Genomic DNA, 20,868 nt, shown 5'->3' with positions numbered 1-20,868 from the left:
GTAAAGTATTTTGTACTTGTCTGTTTCATATTCATTTCTGCCATTTAAATTGAAATATATTCTCTGTATTTACAGTGTGTATTGTCATAGACATTTGGGTTAAATATTATACCAGGCACTGTTGCTACCTGATTCTTGCTTTGAGTGGATGTCTCACATATAAGGAGTTTGTTGATAATATTTTATAAGGACACATTATAGGTCAAAATACTTGTTTTCATGTAAATTATGTTTATTTTTGTCTGTAAAGGATTTTTACTGAAATGTATTTTAAATAAATGCGATTGCAAAGGGTAGTGTGACATGCTTATTTATGAAGGCAAATAAGAAAAACAAATATGCAGTAAAGACAGAGAATGAATCGTGATCAACATTGCAAACAGGCCAGATATATTGCATGTGACTGTTTCATGTGTGTACTTATAGTAAGTCACGCTTTTACAACATTAAATATTCATTACTCTTCGAAGAGCCTACAGGTCCTTTACATTGGACAATGCAGTCATGGACAATGGGAACTGTTAAATGTGAGCCCCAGTTTCTTTCACTTTGTTATTTCAAATGTATTGAAACAAAAGCTCAATTCATGATCTTTAGCAAATTCCACATCATTTGCGATAAAGTGAAACTATTATGTTTAAATGGAAGCAAAAAAAGAGGCCACAACATTCTTAAATTATATTAAAAAAAAGATTGACAAAGTAACATTAACGAAATTAAATTAAATTAAAACAACGTTATCATAGTATAAATAATTAAAATAATATTTAAAACTGTGCCATACTATTGTATTATTGGATGTTTGTGCACAACATTAGCTACAGTGTGAGAAAGGGGCGTCTTCATTTTCTGCGGTGATGTAACAGGTACGTTTCATCATCCTATTGGCTCAGAAGCTTCCGGCTTCTTCCTCTTATATGAGATTAGCAAACAAAACGGATAAAATCAATACTACAATGAGTAGATATTTGAATTAGAGGGTAAATTCCCCTCAGACAGTTCAACTCTTCGCCTTAAAGTGTTGTCTCGTGTTTATTAACTGTGGGATTAACTAGAAACTGCCGGCCGGTTTTCAACTAACGCTACAGTAGATTATTTTGCCCGAAACGGATTGCAGCCATGATGGCGTCAAGCTACAACGCTAAGGAAGAGGACGGACACAACTCGGGCGCTTCGAATAACGGAGGCGCTGGGGTTGTGAAAAGTAAAAAGCCGGACAACACCGCGTTCAAACAGCAGCGACTGCCAGCCTGGCAGCCCATTCTGACTGCAGGCACCGTGCTGCCTGCTTTCTTCGTAATCGGTCTCATCTTCATCCCCATCGGCATCGGCCTGTTTGTCAGTTCAAACAACATCAAAGAGTTTGAGGTACAGTAACAGTAATGCCTGCCGGTCTTTTAACCAGCTAACGTTACAGTAAGTTTATAGCCACCACTAACTAGCTAGCTAGGTGCGTCTAGGGTTTTCTACACAGTCCATTTCAACCACGGTTACCATTGGGGACAGCAAGCCATGCAATCTACTGTAACGTTAACGTTAAACCTATTGACCTGTAATCCTGTTAGGACAAGCAAGAATACAAATAGCAAGTGAGTCCTTAATATATTACCATTTCTTTGTCATATTGAAATTACCTTTATGAAAGTTAACGCTACTCCCTACTTGTAAGTAGCTAGCAAGTAACTGGCTAAAACGAATGCAGTCTAGCTAGCTAATACAACAGGTTGTGTTTAGTTTTGGTAAAACTGGCTCCGTGAACTTTATGGTTATTCGGAGGCTGCAGTTAGTGGTGCTGTTTAGTTGTATTGGATTGCATTATAAGAAGAAGTGTTTAGTATTTTGTACACACATTTATATCAACATGTTATAAACACCTCTTAGTATAACACCCCATTTATATTAATGAGGTTGTCAACATTTTTGAAACCCCTTTTAGTGTAACTCCCTTTTATCAGTATAGGTAACAAATATATTAGAAACACTTTTTTTTTTAAACTACAGCCTCTAAAATCAACCATAAGCTGAATCAACACCTCCTTAAAGGAAAAAAAAACGGAATATCATAACCTTCATAAAAGTGGAATTTATTGCAGTGCAGTTGTACTTGACTGAATTAGCATCTATTTTAGCTATGTGTAGCTACTTAATATGTTTAGTTCTGCTATTTTTCAACTAATGGGCTCCTCCTTTTCAGATTGATTACACTGGTGTAGACATTAACAATCCATGCTACAACTGTGCCAAGAACTTCAGCTGGAACAGCACAACACCATGTGTCTGCTCAGTACCCTTCACATTGGAGCAGCCATTTGAGGTAAGCACCAGCTTGCAGTATGCGGGCCCAATGAATGAATAATACATGCCTTCAGCTTCAAAACTGATCGCGTCCTCCTGACACTAAATGTCCATTAAGATCTATTTTAAGTTCAAAGAAAGGCACACTCAAGGTTTGTTTGTAGCGGCCATTACCATTGATTATTCTAGTCTTAAAATATGCAGTCCCGCAACTTTCCGAAGGCTTTTATTGATTATAAAAGCTCTCAACCAATCAAATTTTTATCTCAACATTTTCTGGATAAGACAAACCAGTGTCACTAAGTACTTCTTAGATTTGGGTTATAGTTTAGCATAATTGCAAATTGTAGGTGCAACTAAAATTAAACTCCTATCTCATTTTAAAACATTAAGAAACCTATGTTTGATACATGTGTACATTTAAATTAGCACAACAAATTAAGTATGGTAAACACATCTACACAGATAGAGCTAATGATCCAAAGAATCTCAAGTCTCACCTTACAGATGTACTTCCTGGCCTTTACTGATACATTCTGTCTATAACACGATCTCTCCTTCCATGCAGAGCAATGTCTTTATGTACTACGGCTTATCCAACTTCTATCAGAACCACAGACGCTATGTGAAGTCCAGGGATGACAGCCAACTGAATGGTGACCAGTCTGCTTTAAAGGTATAATCTTGTAAATGTTGTACCATTGTAACATAAACATGTCTTGTGCATCAGTTTGACACTGGCTTCTTTTTACAGAACCCCAGCAAGGAATGCGAACCGTACCGTACAAGTGAAGGACAGCCCATTGCTCCATGTGGGGCCATAGCTAACAGCCTTTTCAATGGTAAGTGAGACACAGTGAACAGCTTCACATTTTTCTCCTCAGCAGTGTAAATATTATTGCTACTCATGTGTTCAACTAAAGTCTTACCATTGAAACTCGTACTAAAAGCTCCATACGTAACAGAACTCTGACATTAGTTTGCAGAAGTTTAGCTCATTAGCTGCACTTAATAGAGCAATATTGAATGTAATGTTTGTTTGTTTGTTTCAGACACTCTGGAGCTGTATCATATTGATTCCAATGGCACCAGAAATACAATTCCTCTGGTAAAGAAGGGAATTGCGTGGTGGACAGACAAGCATGTGAAATTCAGGAACCCTGGTGGAAACAACAACCTTACTGTAGCTTTCCAAGGTAATTTTAGCAAACTGTGCACAGGATCTTCTAGGCTCATAAACACTTAAGTTGCACTGACTAGCTCGGGTTTGTCTTGTGCTTTCTCAGGCACATCTAAGCCGGTGAACTGGAGGAAGCCAGTGTATGAGTTGGACCCATCAGATCCTGAGAACAACGGCTTTATCAATGAGGACTTCATTGTGTGGATGCGCACGGCTGCGTTGCCCACCTTTCGCAAGCTCTATCGCATCATCCAGAAGAAGTCGAGCACAACCCCCACTCTGCCCAGTGGCAAATACCTCTTGGAGATCACTTACAGTATCCTTTGAATTATAGCCAGAAACTCACTGCACAGTCAAAACTAGAGCTAGCTTTAGTCTGTAGGGTTAGCTAGTATGATTTTTAATTCCTTAGTGTGTGTGTGTGTGTGTGTGTGTGTGTTTCCGTGTCTATTATTTCGCTCAGAGGAAACTCAATAAAAATCCATTTACCAACACTAAATATCAAATAAAAACCAGACACTATCGTATTAAGTTGCTGTGAGCTGTACAGTCACCACTTCTAAACAGAGGAAGAACATAACCTAATCTTGGAGCTTATTTCTCCACAGCGCTGTGCAATTCAATTTTCAATTCAATTTTATTTATAGTATCAAATCATAACAAGAGTTATCTCGAGACACTTTACAGATTAGACAGAGTAGATCTAGACCACACTCTATAATTTATGAAGCCCCAACAATTCAAGTAGTTCCCCCAAGAGCAAGCATTCAGTGCGACAGTGGCGAGGAAAAACTCCCTTTTTGGGAAGAAACCTCAGTAATGAGAAAAACTTCTTTTAGGAAGAAACCTCGGCCAGACCCAGGCTCTTGGTAGGCGGTGTCTGACAATGCCGGTTGGGGATGCAATGCAGACTAACTCGGAGCTGACCAGCCGAAGACAGTAGTTTTTATCAAACTCACCCTGGGTCCGCTTAATTAAGTGCTAACTTATAACACTACTTCATACTCCAAGCTACAAGTGTTAAATTCGTTAACGATAATACGAGACGAGACAACACAGCTGTCATTATAAACGCTGACTGTGGTGATATCAACATGCAATATCGTTGACGAAAATGACAACACTAAAATCTCTCTCTCTCTCTCTCTCTCTCTCTCTCTCTCTCTCTCTCTCTCTCTCTCTGCGTGCACACACAGTTCGGTTCTGCTGGTTGATTAATGCAGATATGCGCTGATTAGCTCTCATAATGGACAGTGGAGTTGTATATTAAGTGGTTTGGGGTCCTTCTGTAAGTAATTTTGGGGTACGGTTTGGTTTTGGAGAATTCTACAACCAGCAATACCACAGGCCAAGCAATCGGCCCATTCCAAACAGGCACATTTTCAACGGGCACTCTGCTAGTTATGTAGAAACACAATAAACTTAGATCATCTTAAATCACATTGAGTTGCAGGCAATTCACAACTTTTGTTTACAGAGGGTGACAAATCAAAACCCTAGTGAACAACAAAGCACCTCAACAACATCAACAACGTTGTAATCAGCTTACCGTCAAATATTTTGTCTATTGTGGCTGATTCAAGTTTTGTGTGTTTAATATCTATGCCAGGGTGTTTTTGAAGAAATTGGTTTACTGAGTTATCTGGAAAACTATGCTGAGTCCCAAAACCGGTCACTTTCCATTAGGGCTGAACGATTTTTGAAAATAATCTAATTGCGATTTTTTTCCCAAATATTGCGATTGCGATTCGATTTTTTTTTTTTCTTTTAAGCTTTGTCTTCTGTATTATTCAACAAAGACAAACAATAAGTCATTTTATAGTATGAACAACGCACAATTACACACTAGACAGTTAAAAAAGTAAAAATATAGTATATACACGCACACACACACACACACACACACACACACACACACACACACACACACACACACACACACACACACACACAGTGTAATTTTTTACAGTGCACAGAGAGGAGCTGCCTCCAGCCCCTCCCCCTCGTGAAGTTGCGTGCTGCCGTGTGCTCTTGCTCAGAGAGGCTATCGTTACGTTAGCTAGTTGCTGGTGTTCTTGCCGTAGGATTAACTGTACTAATAAAACCGTTGAAACACCGCGGCCACGCTGCTGTGAAAGCTCCCCGAACGTCATTTATCAGAGTCTGGTTGTTACCCCTCTCAGTGGCAGCTCCTCCACTCCATGTCTTTATAATGGAGCTAACCGCTAACCGGAGCTAACAGCTAATCAGAGCTAGTTGCCAACCGAGCCTTCAGTTCTGCGTTCCTGTATCCATTAACTGCACGTATGGACTCGAACCAGAATAAAACCCTTCATTTTATTAAAATGGCTGTAAAAGTTTTAAACTACAACTCAGAGTTGTTTGAATGACAGAAATCAGCTCAAGGTACAGTGTAGCGTTAGCGTGCTAGTTGATGCTTTCTCTGCGGAGTGCAGACTGATTTGCTCTCGCGAGTCATGTGACCAAATCGCAGCCTTTGCGATTAGGAAATCGCGTTTTAACATATCGCGATATTATCGCAAATGCAATTAATCGTTCAGCCCTATTTTCCATTAGCATGTTCCAGATTACAGGCGGATCAGGTTTTACTCAGCAAAGTGATCCAGGTATCTCAGTAAACCAGCTTCTGGAAAGAGATCCCACTGTGGACACATCCTGCAAGACCCTAAAACTAACAAGCACACATAATTATACTAAAAATAAAGGCTGAACTGAAAATGTGTGGCCCACATTTAGTCACAAGACTTTTTGGCCATTTAAAAGCAAAGACAGTACCCAACCATTGATTGGGGAATCAATTAATTGCTTATTGACTTGAATTGATTCATATGGGGATATGATATGATTATAGCCTGGTTGACACCAGACCCTTCTCAGTTGTAACTGAGAGTGGGTCTGGGGAAGGTTCATTGACAGTTCATTTCCAAAGGGGCGTCACCAACAGACGCCGCTCAAATGCCTCTGGGCGCATTGGATAGTCCAACCAATCAGACCAACGATACCGGTGACGCTGCACTTCGGTAGCCGTCATGTTGAATGTAAACAAAAAGCCGCTCGCCGTCGTTGCGCTATCGTCGTTGCGCTATCGTCGTTGTGTAAAGCCCGCCTCAACGGTTGTGATTGGTGTAAAGCCCGCCTCAGCAGTTGTGATTGGTGCTTCGATTTTGGGGACATTGGAAATGGGTTTGAATGGGCTCTTCGCCAGACTGACTTGCAGAGCAAGTCTCAAATTTGCCAGAAGTTCGTCAGGGTTTACCCAGGCTACTATGATTATTATATTAGGGTTTGCAATTTTTTTTGTCCAAATTAATGATTCTGTGCAAGCTGTGATTGAAGAACTATGAAGCCAAAAGCAATCATTTTTCTTTTAACCATATTACCATCAGATTACCCTGTGCTCAGCTTTGATGGTCGCAAGCGGATGATCCTGAGCACCATCTCCTGGATGGGAGGGAAGAACCCCTTCCTTGGCATTGCCTACATCACTGTGGGCTCCATCTGCTTCTTCCTGGGGGTAGTTCTGCTCATCATCCACCATAAATATGACACCCGAAACAACAGTCCAGATATTCCGAACTAAACTGTTCTTGTATCACGTTTTTCTGTCTATGCATGCATGGGTGACCCTAAGAGGTCCATTCTAGACTGCTTGTTGACTTTAGCGTGAATACACTGGTCTCTGTAATTGTTGTGCGTTTGTGTAAAGACAGCATTGTCTTAAATGTCTCATCAAAAGCTGTGTGTTTGTGTAGGTCAACTAAGGCAAAAGAAGGATGCTCGAGTCTGTGTCTCTGCATATAGCTTTGTGTCAGCTGCTGAGAATGTCATTTCCTGTCTTCAAAAAAAATGTATTTATCTTCTATTTATCTATACATTATCAAAGTATCTGTCTTATTTTTAGCAATGCTTTGCGAATGGCTTAATTATTGAAGGATGTCCATCCATCCATCTTCGTCCTCTTATCCGGGGTCGGGTCGCGGGGGGAGCAGCTACAGCAGGGGACCCCAATCTTTTCTTTCCCGAGCCACGTTAATCCGGTTCCGACTGGGGGATCCCCGAGGCGTTCCCAGGCCAGGTTGGAGATATAATCCCTCCACCTAGTCCTGGGTCTTCCCCGAGGCCTCCTCCCAGCTGGACGTGCCTGGAACGCCTCCGTAGGGAGGCGCCCAGGGGGCATCCTTACCAGATGCCCGAACCACCTCAACTGGCTCCTTTCGACACAAAGGAGTCAGCGGCTCTACTCGGAGCTCCTTACAGATGACTGAGCTTCTCACCCTATCTCTAAGGGAGACGTCAGCCACACTCCTGAGGAAAGGAAGGATGTATGTATTTTTATTGCAAGTTTGTGTCCATATATAGTGCCCATATTATGTACTGTAATATGTCCTGCTGATGAATGTACCATTATATTTCATTGACATACCTCTGTGGTTTTTGAGATTACCTTGAATATAGGCTCGGAAAAGCATTGCTTGCGTGCCCTGATGATGATTATGGTAACCACTGATATTTAACAAGAAATATTTTATCCTCAATAGTCATTGAATACTCATAACAAGTAGTACCAAAAGTGTGGCTATTTACCCCCTGCTGTGACTGGTTGTATAAAGAGACTGAGCCAGTCATAAGGCATCTTTTTAAAATTACATTTTGATGCTTATTAATGATGGAAACATTATCCTATACCACTATATTCAGTATTCATAATTCTAAGAATCTGGGCAACGTCTTAGGCTGATTAGAGCACAATTGTTTTTTTTTTTTTTTTTTTACAGTTTTGCCCGAGTGTTTGGTTATCTTGCATTCTTCAATGTTGACCACATTATATGCACTTTAAAAGTGTCACATTTGTTAGTTTTCCCCTTGTTTCACTTCATCTTATGTTATATATTATATAAATAATATTGCGTTCTTGATTCTTTGAGTAAATTGTTTAAATGTATGGGTTTTTACAAGGTTTGTAGGGTCCAATTAAAAAACTTGGTGAATGTATTGGTGTAATTTGTCGTTTTATTGCAGATCGCTATCGCAGCCATACCTTGTACCATATATCACTACTTTTTTGACGGTGCTTTCTTCCTTTTTATTTTATTTATTATCATACGTGATTATGATTATTATATTAAATGACACTAATTACAACAATCTCACGCGACCGGATATAACCCAAGGGCGCCAAGGGATTGTGGGACGTCAGACTGTCCGTCCTTGTGCGGTGCTGTTCCTTACCTTAGCTTAAGGTCTAACATAACACAGAAGCTTGGCAAAATGTACAGACATCTAATGGTAAGAGAGACGTTGTTAACCTATTGTATATATCATAGAACTTTCAAATGTTGTCATTAACGTGTTAATGGTGGGTTATTATGGTAACAACTAATTCATACTTTTAAACGTTTGCTTGGGTAACGTAACGTTAGTTCCTAATGACGAGTAACGTTAACGGCTCTTACTTCAGCTTTCCAAACTTAACCTTACCCAGCTAGCTAGCAGCAATGAAGTCATTTATTTAAGGAATAACGTTACATATAGTATTGCGTGGTATTAACTTTGAGACAGTTGCCCTTTATAACGGGACGCCAGCGCTATAGATGAACGTTAAGCAACAAGTGGTGGAGCATGAAAGTCAGGTTAAAGTTAGTGACGTTACGCACGATGCGAAACTAAATACTCGACAGGGTATCGACCTTTAACAGGTGAATCCATTTGCTCTCTTCAACTCAACAAAAATCACTTGACCAATACGAACACTGAACACATTATCATTATCATTATCGTGCTTGTCTATATCTGCCACAGGCACAGCATATCAAATAATGATGTAGTACCACCATTTTTGAACTACTTAATAAACGGTGATAACAGTGAGTTGACCTCTGTTTTGACACATGCAATACGGAGGGTTTGCCAGCAGATGTCACCATTTTGACTGTTTAAGGCTTTAAAACAAGGAACTATTTTTTTTAGCACACTTTAAAGTGGTTCAGTGCTACAGAAATGGCAATTTCCATCATCGCTAGTTGAAATCAGCTTGCTTAATTAACTATCAAATAATCTTTGCAAATTTGTGTCAGTTAATGACACTGTTAATTTTGTGTCACTTAACATACATTCTGTGTGTGTGTGTGTATATACATATATTTATACTTATATTGTTTGTTTTGTTTAACCTGTTTGTTTAACTTATTTGAGAGAATGTGTGACATGCACCTACAACACCAAAACAAATTCCTTGTATGTGTAAAAAATGTACTTGGCAATAAAGCTTTTCTGATTCTGATACTATTTCATTGTTAGTTAGATCATAACTGTTTAAACTATAAAATCATCAGTAAAATTATTGTGCCACCAGGGACTTCGGCAGCTTTCCAGGCGGAGCATTTCCAGCAGTGCCCGCAGACAGATTGATAACTCCGTAAAGGAAAAACAAAAACTGTTTCAGGTAGGGTAAATGTATGATCACATCAATATCCCATCTGATCTTTGTAACAGTGTTTCAGAAGCTGTCTGACTCCTGTAAGCAATGGGAGTATTCTGATCTTACGAAGAACCTTCTTTCTTACACTTTGAACACCATATCTGAGCTAGGGCTGCACGATATGAGGAACATATCTAATTGCGATTATTATGACTGATATTGCGATTGCGATATGATTCACGATATTGGAGGGAATGATCGTTTTTGTATCATTATTCTCATTTTCATTGAAAAAGTATTAACATTGAAAGAAATTAAAATGCTTATAGTGTGATTTTTGCAAGGATCTGCACCAAACAAAGATTTTTTTCTTTAGTACGATTTGTAAGCCGGGACATCTTTGCAGCACCACAATACTTAATTCAGAATGGTTTGACACATATTTTGCCATTAACAAATATTAGATAGATAGATAGATAGATACTACTAGATACTACTTAATTGTGCAGCCCTAATCTGAGCAAAGGTTATATCACAGATGTAAAGTGAAATTTGTATACACCTATTTACTTACTCTAAACAGTATAGTTGATTTGTTAAGCATTGTCGGTATGACACAGCTTGTGTGTGGTGAAAAGACGAAATGACAAAATCTTAATTTAACATACACCTAACCAATTTGGTTAGGTGTGTAGGCATCTTTTGTCATACTTTTGAAGTAATTTGAGTTGTGATTTGAAAACTTAATTTTGCAGTGTTTAAAGCGAGACAAAGGGTGAGGTGTTTCTATACTGATAATGATCATGTTAAAGTGTCTACTCTATTCCCAGGTTCTGGAGACAGAATCTAATTTTATCCTGTTTGTAGCCTGACAGATAAGTATCAATGGGTTTTCCCTCGTACAATGTTGAAATGACCTCTGCCTGTAGCTGGGGGAGCTGGAGTTATACTAATTATGCTTGCAAGCTGCTAATTAAAAACCCATTGCAAAATCAACATTCCAGTGTGGCAGGCTTTGCTGATCCTTGCATAGCGCTAGAAATGACTGTAGCCATTAGTTGACAAATGGCCTACCCGTTTCTAAATCCCAGAGCAAGCACTGCTTCACTGCATAGTGTACTTTACGCCACCACGTAATTGCTATGCTATACCAGAGATGATCTTCATCAAACTTTAAAAACCATAGAAACAGAAACACATGAAGCTAAAAGCCCATCGCATACATTTGAAGTAGGGCTGTATTTTTAAAAATAACTATATACCTTCATTCTTCACTCTTTGAACAGGAGGATAACGGTATACCTATCCATCTGAAGGGCGGATCGAAAGACGCTCTACTCTACAGAGCCACAATGACTCTCACTGTGTTTGGTATGTCAGCATTTGTCTGAGATTTGATGAGTCAGGCTCACTTCACTTGTCTCAGTCTGTCTTTTGTATAAAAACGCATCTCATGCCAGTGACCTGGCCCCAATGTTATTACTGAAACTGACATTGAAAGTCAAATCACTGCAATTTCATGACTCATCATGAAGAGTCGTTTGAAGTCAGGATAATTAGCGTGTGTTGTGTCTTCGTCACATCTGTATAGTAATACTTCTGTCTGGTTTCTTCACAGGGAGTGGATATGTCGTGTATGAGCTGTTAAGTGCTGCCATGCCCAAGAAGCCACAATGAAACAGGATTGGATGTATTTATCTGATGAATCGTGCACATCGTTCAGATTTGTAATCTGGGAAATGATTTGTCCCATCAATAATATCAGTATGTTTTGTGTTTGAAATATGTATTGATTGTACAAATTATGAGCTGCAAATAATAAAAATGTACATCTCCTGACATTGAGTCACTTTTTAAAACTTGATTCCTGCTGTAGATGTTTGGTAACATTTTGCTACAAGCTTCATATTGAGCTAAAATGTTAATTGTAAATAGCTTAAATGTTAAGGAAATAGGTCAAGACCCCTTTCTTATTCTTCACCCAGAATTTGAGCTTAGCAGGAGACTGCAGTCCGTTTGTAACTGGTGTATTTTTAATCAATCTAGATTGGATTTCTTCACCAATCCAAATGTGTGTAGGCCTAGTGTAGGTATTTGATTTGAGCACTAGAGGGCACCATACACCAATCAGTCAGAAGCCTCGTAGCAGTGAGTAGCAGGGTAAGCTGTTTCTGAAACACTTCGCTTTTCTTAACAAGTTAATTTTCCATCTATTCCCACATTATTAATAAACTTCTGAAATATGTTGGTTAGTATTATTACACTTGTTTTGGTTTCTTTAACCATCTTGAACGCATCACGAGCAATACCCACGCTATGATTACAAGAGCCAAAAGGGTTTCTGTTTACAAAGCGATAAATTCTACTTTTATTTCAGTTGACATCTGAATAAATAAAATGGATAAGGTTGCTTGTTGCGCATATAAATTCTAACCCCTCTTAGTGGTGTCTGGCCAACTGTGACCCTGCTGTGGAGTCGCATTGGCACTGGAAACTCATTAAATCACCAGACCAAAAGAATGCAGAAAAAAGTAGTTTCTAAACAGTAGATCGGTCATAGCGGCTATGACAGGCAGAGGTTTCCTAAGATGCCCATATGATGGTAAACTGAGAGTTGGGAACTGCCCCCCCCTATTAAGTAGCCGATGGTGGAAAGATTCTTCCCACTTGGAAAGAGGCTTTTCCTTCTTGGACATCTGCTGGCGGAGCTTCCAGTAGCCAGAGAGAGGAGAGAGGGGTCCAGCCGCAGCTCCTGAAAACTTGACTTTATTTTCAAGAGGGGGAGGCTTCAAGCACGCTACTCTGCGATTTAGTCGGTCCATTTTTTGGGGGGGTTGAATAGGTGAGTTGACTAACTTATATTTATTGTTGTTATTTGGCACTGTTATTTTGGCACTTTTAAGAATATAAATAACTAATTTATATTTCACTAAATCTGAGAGAATGTCGTCATTTTGTCGCAGTTTTGTATCGTTTGAAAACTCTTTCTTTTAAAGATGAACGCCATTAAGACAAGCTAATAACTTTTAAAGTAACTTTCCAAACGTTTTTTTTTTTTTTTAGGATTAGTTACTGTTTTTTTGATTTTACCCTCATTTACGTTATTGAACTGAAATAAAACTGCAACGACAAATCAGCCAATATAAGCTATAGCCACGTATTGTTTCAGTAGTAAGTAGCTAATGTTTTAATTATATGAGCCCCAATTGTCCGAGGGGCCAAGACAGTCATTTCGGCCCCTGTTGCAGTTTTCATGCTTGTGCACCAGGCGGGGCTCACAGCCTGTGGTAAAGATTACAGCAGTCGAGTGCCGACTACTGTGTGGATGTGGTCTACTTATCCTGTAGTAAAATGACTAACCCCATCGCATGAGAATATTCCATTACATTATTCTACTGAAGTACGCTTACAGTATGAGGTGAGTCCGTGTAAAAGCTAGTCCATTATTGATTTCTGTAACCGAATCTAATCAAAAAGAAAGATCTAGTCCAAGAAGGAGGTGATTTAGGGGGGCGATTTTAAGACTTGAGATACATAAACACGTGATTTGTACAAAAGGGACTGCAATCAAGAAGCACCATAGTAAAAAATACATGAAAAGTACCTATGTAGCTATGATATGGTGAGGTTCACCAAGACACCATCCCTGGCTAAAGTGAGTGAGAACCACAGATAACACTGTACCGTAGTAGATGACAATGGATGGATTCAAAGATTATGCTTATAAAAATCAAACAGATGTTTTTTCAGTCCCTCATTACCAAATACCTACAGTACCCCTCAGGGTGTGGGAATCAACTGGAAGCAACAAGGTGTGGCACTTTTTGTGTAAGGGAGTCTTGATGGATCTTGCAGTCTGTCAAAATGGGGAGTAATGATTAAATAATAAGAGCTATCAATATGAATTCCATTCAAACGGAACATAATTCAGGAGAGCATTTTGGTCCAAAGCACAAGTTGCATTTATACATTATGTACTTTTAGTTAAGGGCAAATTACGCGTTCTTCAGATTCAGCATAACTATCTTAATGCAGCAGTAAATGAGACATAAATAGATCCCCTGCATGTGGTGCCTAGTCACCACACTGACAAAGAAAATGGTGTAGTAGACCTGCAGCTTAAACACAATTCCTCTCTTTATCCTCAGATTGATTGATGCTCTGCTGACCCTTTAGGGCCAAACATGAAGATAGGGCTGTCACTAGCCACGGCTGCATTCCTTGCAGCCCTGCTGTCCTCCATAGATGCTCAAGGTAAATAAAACCACTTGGCCTCAGTTCACATACACTATCCCACTCTGTCTCTTTATCTCCTGCTTCTCTTCTTTCATCTGTATATCTCCATTGGTTCTCTATGTTCCGGGGATTAGTCTTTTACTTTTAATGTCAGAGAGTCATCACATGGACGCTGAACTTTTTGTATTGATAAACTGAATAAAGTTATTCTTATTTCATGTGTATGCTATGTGACCATGTGGCTTTTGGACTACTGACTGATTCCTTGATGATTGTCATGCTTTTATCCCTCATTTGTAGTGTATTTTGTCAGATGTATCTGTCAGGACTCATTACAGGCTTTGATGTAAAATCCAAATCCAATCTAATTTACTTGTATTTAGGCTCTAATTTAGATGGATTAAACCATTACTTCAGGAGCAATTTTCTCTTTCAGATTTGGCAAATATAAAAAACTATGCCACACTTGTAACGATTTAATTTCCAATTTCTAATTGGTTGCATTAAACAGCCGGGCACAGAGTAGAACGACGAAATGTTTCCCCATAAATGTTTTAGCAGGGCTGTTGCTGTTTTAGTTTTATGATAGCAAGCCTCTGCACTTTTTCCAAAGCAAAAATTTGGAAGATCGCCAAATCCTTGGTAATTAGGCATTGAAATGCTAGATCACATATTTCTTTGGAAGTTATTATGCTTATGCTAAGGTTGTAGTAGGATCTTGTAAACCTGTGTAAATCTCTGTGCAGTGGTTATAAAGTGGTTGTAGTACCAAGTACAGTGTTTGAAGTAATTTAAATACAGTGTCTTAGTCATTTGAAGTCAATTACTTGTGAAATAGTGGAGGTAGAGAACAATCATTTACAATACCTGACATCACAATGTGAACTGCATTCAACATTAAAAACATGTAAAAAAGTACCGTAATGTAATTCAGTTAGTACAAATTCCAACAAATGGAAATATCCAATGAAAAAAGCAAGTGCTTCAAAACTGTACTTAAGTGCCATACTTGAATAACTTTGTTGCTTTCCTTGTCTGATTTTGTGCTATTATATTACTGTTTTAGTGTCTATTAAATGTTTTGCTATACATGTCCTAAGAGCCAACATGTCATAGACTGTTAACAATCTGTCAGTAGTTTTGACAGAAAATGACTGAAAGTAATTTTATATGCAAACTAACTAACTCAATCCAACATAATGGCAAATATGGAAATATGGTATGGAAACCCTCTGATTTTTTTCCCTTTTGAAAGCTCTCTGGCGGCGTGAGAGGAGTCTAATGTCTACTCACACATAGCCTATCTCCACCAACGGAATGGAAAGATGAAATACGAGAATAGCAAATTAATCCTCAGACAGCACAAAGACAAAGAGCCTTTCTGGGGCTTCTTTGCGGGAATTTGCAAAAACGCTGAGTTGCAATACATATGGAAAGTTAATATGCAGTAATGTTTAATGTCAGCACATGTTGTGGAATTACTTTGGCATCTGTCCTGCCTCTTTGGGAGAGTCGGTGTTCTTTCCTCCTCTTCTTGGTCTCTCCTCCTGGCAATAGCTCAGGCCAGGATAGCTAGCTGGCTGGCTGGCTGGATGGAGACTGAAATTACTAAAAGAACAGTAGCCAGACTCTGGCCCCTGGGAGCCAGAGGTGTCCTTTATTAGGAACTGATGGGACAGACATCCATATAACAAGAGCAACCACAAGCTCCAAATAACATACCAGAAGTTGTTATTTTAACAAAACCACTTTTGTTCCTCAAGTATATCTTAAAACCAGGACATATGGTCGAAGAAATTGTAACAAATGTATATGACATGCTCATACAATCTTGCCACAAACAAATGTGGGAGTGGCAGGTTGCTCGTGCAAGCGAGCCCCCGCTTTAAACAATTGTATCCAAATTTTTCAATCCACCTTCCATAGCTACTTGCTACCCACCCCCAGTCACACACACACACACACACACACACACACACACACACACACACACACACACACACACACACACACACACACACACACTTCCATACCCCTTACCATTTGATGATGGAGATGAGTACATCAGAAATCAGGTGGAACGCGGCCCATCGGGGCTCCTTGAGTTGATATGTCAGGTTGGTGATCCTCCAATCCCCGTTCTTAATTATTTGGTGGGCTCCTGTTTGTCATCTGTGTGTGCATTCAGTGTGTCCCAAGCTATGGCTTTCTCCTCAAAGTGTATTTTACAATGATACTCTTGCCTCCCATGGCACTCTTATTCTACTTTACAGCTAGCATGAACCCACATAGGAAAGCTCTTTGCTGATGCCTGCATGCTCACTTACCTTACATCACCCCCATCATGGTGTACTGCCACTGGTACCATTGTGGGTAAATAAGGGCTTGGCCTAGCACTACAAATCAGTGCAGATTACGTCATGCTAACCTCATTAACATCTTTAATTTTCTCACAAAATTCTGTTGATTCATTGTGTCTTCTCTACTGTCTTTCAGTCATTGTGTCACTATGTAGATTTCTTTTGTAATTGAACACTAATTCACTATGATAACATTTTGAGCCGAGTTGCATGAAACAAGAATTGAATTCAGTTAATTAGTTCATTATTTATTGAATGAAGAAAGACACACATTCAAAATTAACCGTGTGGCACTTTTTAAATGACAGTGAGTAACTTGGTTAATAAAAAGTGAATTTGGCACTTTTAGATTCAACACTTAATTTTATGCATGTCAATGGCACATATTAAATGTTAGCACACTTTCCCTAATTAACATTAACCATTTTTCTCGACTGGGTAGCCTACAAGCTGTAAAAAAGAATATCATTTTAAAATATGTTTGTCATATCTGTCTGTGTGGTCCCAACTGTACATGGAAACTACCGTCCAGTCAGTCAAAGTTGTTGAGCCAAACAACTTTCTCATGTACATGATGCATGACACTGTGATCAAGTCAGCTGTAAAGGCGCGTGGCCTTGTGTATGTTTTCCTATATTTATTTTGATGTGCATACTTTCTCTATTATAGTACATCTGAACAGTCTTTTGGGTATCTAGAGTAATTTTGTTCTCTCATGCCTTCTCATGCATTTTGCTGCTAATGAAAAAGTACACAAGGGTCTCCACTGACGAATTGTGTTATCTTTTCAAAAGGTTTGCAATGGATGTGTGCCACTCACTCGTGTAAAGAGTTTTTAACCAAATAAACAACAAACCACTTTTCGTCTTTGAAATATGTTTATATACAATGTATATATAACATATGGTGTTCAATTTTGTCAAGTGTTACTTTAACAACTATATGGCAACCTTGATTCCATTGTATAATCAGTTGTATTTTTGTAATGCTGAGGTCAACTCCATCATAAAATCAGTTTAGTATGTGGTCGGGGCATGCGTTGTAATGACTGCACTCAGCATGTGTTGGATGGTTCACTCAATGTTTGCACTTTGGTAGAGTCGTGCACATGTTGTGTATGCCAGTGCTTGAGTTGTTGGCCATCTTGGTTAAGCAACTCAAACAAATGCCATTTTACTCCAAAATGGCTTCTCACACTTTTTCAATGTTGTCACGTGTTCTTTACTTGTCACTCTCACAAATGGACATCAGTGCTATGTGTCTGTCCCCAACAACGAACAAGTCCACTTCAGTCATGAAGTGTTTGTCGTTGGGATCAATGTGCAATGCTTTATTGAAAATGCCTTACTTTGATTTGATCATACATATAACCATTATCATACATATGTTTATATTTGTTGTGATTTAACAGTGTTTTCACCTTTTATTTGCAGTGGAACCCCCCTCAGACTTAAAATTTAAAATTCTAAATGAGAACACAGTGGAAATGACATGGACAAGACCCTCGTCAAGGATAGAGGGCTTCAGACTACAAGTTGTATCAAATGCAGGTCAGTATGGGAGTCAGCACTTACAGTATGTTGTTGATCTGAACCCTACAGTGTATACACACAGTTTATACACACAACAGTTGATTTACAGTTAAATTACCTTTCCTAGATGAACCATCCAGAGACTTTACCCTTGATGCATATGCCACTAAGACCTCAATCACTGACCTGACCCCTGACCTGGACTACTCTGTGTCCATAAACTCCTTTTATGGGTCAGAGGAGAGCATTCCCATCTTTGGACAACTGACCAGTAAGTAGATTTTTCACAGTGGGTTTATTTAGATTGTTTGCAAAAAGTTTTTAAAATGTCTTAAAATGTTTAATTGAAAAATGAAAGTTATTTCTGCATAAGACACAAACACAAGGTCAGATTTCTTTAGAAATTAGTGTAGTTTCAGACGTTTTTGAACTTTTATAGTTTAAATCAGTACTGTAATGTTACACCAGCATAACTGTAACATTACACAGGAAAGTATGAATAAATCATTTGTTTACTGCCTCTTGAATTGCTCACTGTTTATAGCTAATGCAGCATAAAGAGATGTGTTAGTGGGAATGTGGTTTTGATTCTGCCGACCAGCTTTTATGATGTGTTGACTCTTTTTCTGCTGTGAAAAAGCACACACTGAGGCAGGCAATGTGCGGTGCTAACTCACCAAGTGTTTCCTGTGTTTCAGTTCAGTCCAGTAACACCAGTGGACAAGTCAGGAAGCCACAGTCAGATGCAATCAGTGAGTATGTTTACTGGAGTTTCAACCAAAATATTTGAATATATTTTTTCCCCTTCATGACTGTCATCAAAATTCTTTCTTTCTTTCCCATGAAATAATTTGGTCATGCGTACATTTTACCTTGTGTTGGGGTTGTTACTGGGGAAGCAGACAGGGACTGGGAGGGCTCATATTGGTTCCCATAATTGAAACCAGTTGTCGCATCAAGAAAAAAAGGATAGAAAGGCTTGAAGCTAGGAGACATGTGTTCTGTTATGCGTCATTGAGTGGAGGGGAGCAGAAGGGGGCTGTCAAGTTGTGCCATCTAGAGGCAAGTGTTGTTAAAAGATGTGGCAGTTCTTAATATGATATCCCAAAATATCCAAACTGTCTTCTGCTCATGTCATGAGACCACCCCCCCCCCACCCCACCTGTTAATTCTTCTGGAAATTATACACACACTTCCAGACTCATTTAAACACAAATTCATGGTTAAGCACTCAGAACTTCTTTCACAACCACCCAAATTGTTCGACTAAACCCCTATTTTAATGCCTTAATTTTCATCATTAGGTCTGGGAATTTTGAGAAAAAATGCTGCCCTTTTAAGAACGAGGCTTATGACGTGAGGAACTGAATTTAGAGTCAATGAGACCTAGGGGAATTGAGGATTAAAGTCCATCCACATAAGCTCTGCCAATTATTTCAATAGAGTCATCTTAAATGTTCCAGGGAATTTCATCTATGATTTAAAGCCCCGTAGGATTTGAAAGTATAAAAGTGAACATTGCTGGCGGAACCTCTGCTAAATGTTTAGTCTATAAAGCTCCATTTTTGCCTCTGTCTGCTAGAATGACTATACCAGCCCACTGTTTGGCACAGGCTGATATTTCCTTTGATGTCAGAATGCATATATCTGAGCCATCCAACTAACTGTCAAGGATTTTATTTTATTTAGACAGACAGGAGAAAAAATGGGCCAGTGTACAAAATATAGCTCCATGGCCAAGCTGTTGCTGCCATACCTTTATTGACACATCTCTGGCTTGGAAATTGGTTTGAGACACAAGGATGTGCTTTTTCTGCATTTTAAGTTTTTACACCAATTATTACTCTGTAGTTCAACTTTTCCTAATCTGGCACAATCAAAACCTGCTACATTTACAAAAAGCGTTAATCATTAAACAAAACCTGCTACATTCTTTTTTTCAATGGTCCTATTTCTGACGACTCTTATTTCTCCAATCTTTTTCCCCAGAGTGTTCGGTCAGTGCAATAGCAGATTTGGTTTTTCTGGTGGATGGCTCATGGAGTGTAGGCAGAGAAAACTTTAAGCACATCCGTAGTTTCATTGGAGCCCTGGCAGGGGCCTTCGACATTGGCGTGGACAAGACCCGAGTGGCTGTGGTTCAGTACAGTACAGACACCCGAACAGAATTCCCCCTCACCCGTTACAACAAAAGAGGAGACCTGCTCCAAGCCATCAACTCCCTGCCATACAAAGGGGGAAATACTATGACAGGTAAGGTGTTTATTACAGGAGGTACACATATGGAAAAGTTTGATCATTTGTAGATTTGTACTCTGCTGTAATTGAGCCAGTATGGGTTTGCATGAGTTTTGTAGATTTTAAGTGTCATTTTTATGTGAAACATTAAAATGTCGAAAGCCCTGTGAATCGGAATATTACCTTGAAGTTAAAAATACACATACATTTCTTTCTTAAGGTGATGCCATAGATTACCTACTGCAAAACATCTTTACGGAGGCAGCTGGATCCAGGAAAGCTTTTCCTAAGGTAGCCATGATCATCACTGACGGAAAATCCCAGGACCCAGTGGAGGAGTATGCTAAAAGGCTTAGGAACATTGGAGTGGAAATATTTGTCCTAGGTATGGTTTATTATTCAGTGTTTTGTTCAATAGTGTTCTTTCATATGAATGTCTGCCTGTTCTTGGAAACCATTTGATTTTCCATTGATTGTTCATATCCATATTTGACTTGGTAAAAGTCAAGTACTGTTGATGTTTCTAACATACGCAATACTCTAAAACCATTAATAGTCTACCACATCTGTATTGCAGCCACTGAGTAA

At 39.1% G+C, this 20,868-nt stretch overlaps 3 protein-coding genes and 1 long non-coding RNA gene across 7 annotated transcripts in view; 3 read left to right on the top strand and 1 right to left on the bottom strand.

The window, feature by feature from the left end:
* Positions 1 to 882: 882 nt before the first annotated feature.
* tmem30aa (transmembrane protein 30Aa) lies at positions 883 to 8,412 on the top strand. The gene is made up of 7 exons (XM_031288588.2): positions 883 to 1,368; positions 2,195 to 2,314; positions 2,864 to 2,971; positions 3,050 to 3,137; positions 3,348 to 3,491; positions 3,582 to 3,791; positions 6,883 to 8,412. Exons 1-7 carry the CDS (start codon positions 1,120 to 1,122, stop codon positions 7,074 to 7,076), a joined length of 1,113 nt encoding a protein of 370 aa, XP_031144448.1. The 5' UTR covers positions 883 to 1,119; the 3' UTR covers positions 7,077 to 8,412.
* Positions 4,219 to 20,838, bottom strand: LOC116042439. The gene is made up of 3 exons (XR_004103227.1): positions 20,828 to 20,838; positions 4,323 to 4,390; positions 4,219 to 4,287 (listed from the first exon to the last, which is right to left on the bottom strand). It is a non-coding gene; the product is annotated as an uncharacterized LOC116042439 (long non-coding RNA).
* Positions 8,651 to 11,753, top strand: LOC116042437 (cytochrome c oxidase subunit 7A2, mitochondrial-like). The gene is made up of 4 exons (XM_031288589.1): positions 8,651 to 8,782; positions 9,849 to 9,938; positions 11,201 to 11,285; positions 11,533 to 11,753. The coding sequence occupies exons 1-4, from the start codon at positions 8,765 to 8,767 to the stop codon at positions 11,589 to 11,591; spliced, it is 252 nt and encodes an 83-aa protein (XP_031144449.1). The 5' UTR covers positions 8,651 to 8,764; the 3' UTR covers positions 11,592 to 11,753.
* The window catches only part of col12a1a (collagen, type XII, alpha 1a), a 57,568-nt gene continuing 49,163 nt past the window's right edge, over positions 12,464 to 20,868 (top strand). Inside the window, exons 1-7 of one of the 4 annotated variants that reach the window (XM_031288586.2) lie at positions 12,464 to 12,756; positions 14,063 to 14,168; positions 17,944 to 18,060; positions 18,170 to 18,313; positions 18,741 to 18,794; positions 20,032 to 20,295; positions 20,501 to 20,665. In XM_031288586.2, coding sequence (XP_031144446.1) covers positions 14,099 to 14,168; positions 17,944 to 18,060; positions 18,170 to 18,313; positions 18,741 to 18,794; positions 20,032 to 20,295; positions 20,501 to 20,665 — 814 coding nt within the window. In that variant the 5' untranslated portion in view covers positions 12,464 to 12,756; positions 14,063 to 14,098. The remainder of the gene's footprint in view (positions 12,757 to 14,062; positions 14,169 to 17,943; positions 18,061 to 18,169; positions 18,314 to 18,740; positions 18,795 to 20,031; positions 20,296 to 20,500; positions 20,666 to 20,868) is intronic. The other 3 variants (XM_031288584.2, XM_031288585.2, XM_031288587.2) reach the window with 3 other exon arrangements.

Source organism: Sander lucioperca, chromosome 18 (assembly GCF_008315115.2).
Source record: "Sander lucioperca isolate FBNREF2018 chromosome 18, SLUC_FBN_1.2, whole genome shotgun sequence".
NCBI lineage: Eukaryota > Metazoa > Chordata > Actinopteri > Perciformes > Percidae > Sander > Sander lucioperca.
The sequence above is the reverse complement of the archived record's forward strand: the minus strand, read 5'-3'. Positions and strand labels throughout refer to the sequence as shown.

Excerpts from the sequence above, each read along its gene's own strand:
- tmem30aa (XM_031288588.2), top strand. The coding sequence starts at position 1,120 with ATGATGGCGTCAAGCTACAACGCTAAGGAAGAGGACGGACACAACTCG. Across the intron at positions 2,972-3,049 it reads GTGACCAGTCTGCTTTAAAG|AACCCCAGCAAGGAATGCGA; the intron begins GTATAATCTTGT and ends TTCTTTTTACAG. Across the intron at positions 3,792-6,882 it reads CCTCTTGGAGATCACTTACA|ATTACCCTGTGCTCAGCTTT; the intron begins GTATCCTTTGAA and ends TATTACCATCAG.
- LOC116042437 (XM_031288589.1), top strand. Across the intron at positions 9,939-11,200 it reads AAAAACAAAAACTGTTTCAG|GAGGATAACGGTATACCTAT; the intron begins GTAGGGTAAATG and ends CTCTTTGAACAG. Across the intron at positions 11,286-11,532 it reads AATGACTCTCACTGTGTTTG|GGAGTGGATATGTCGTGTAT; the intron begins GTATGTCAGCAT and ends GTTTCTTCACAG.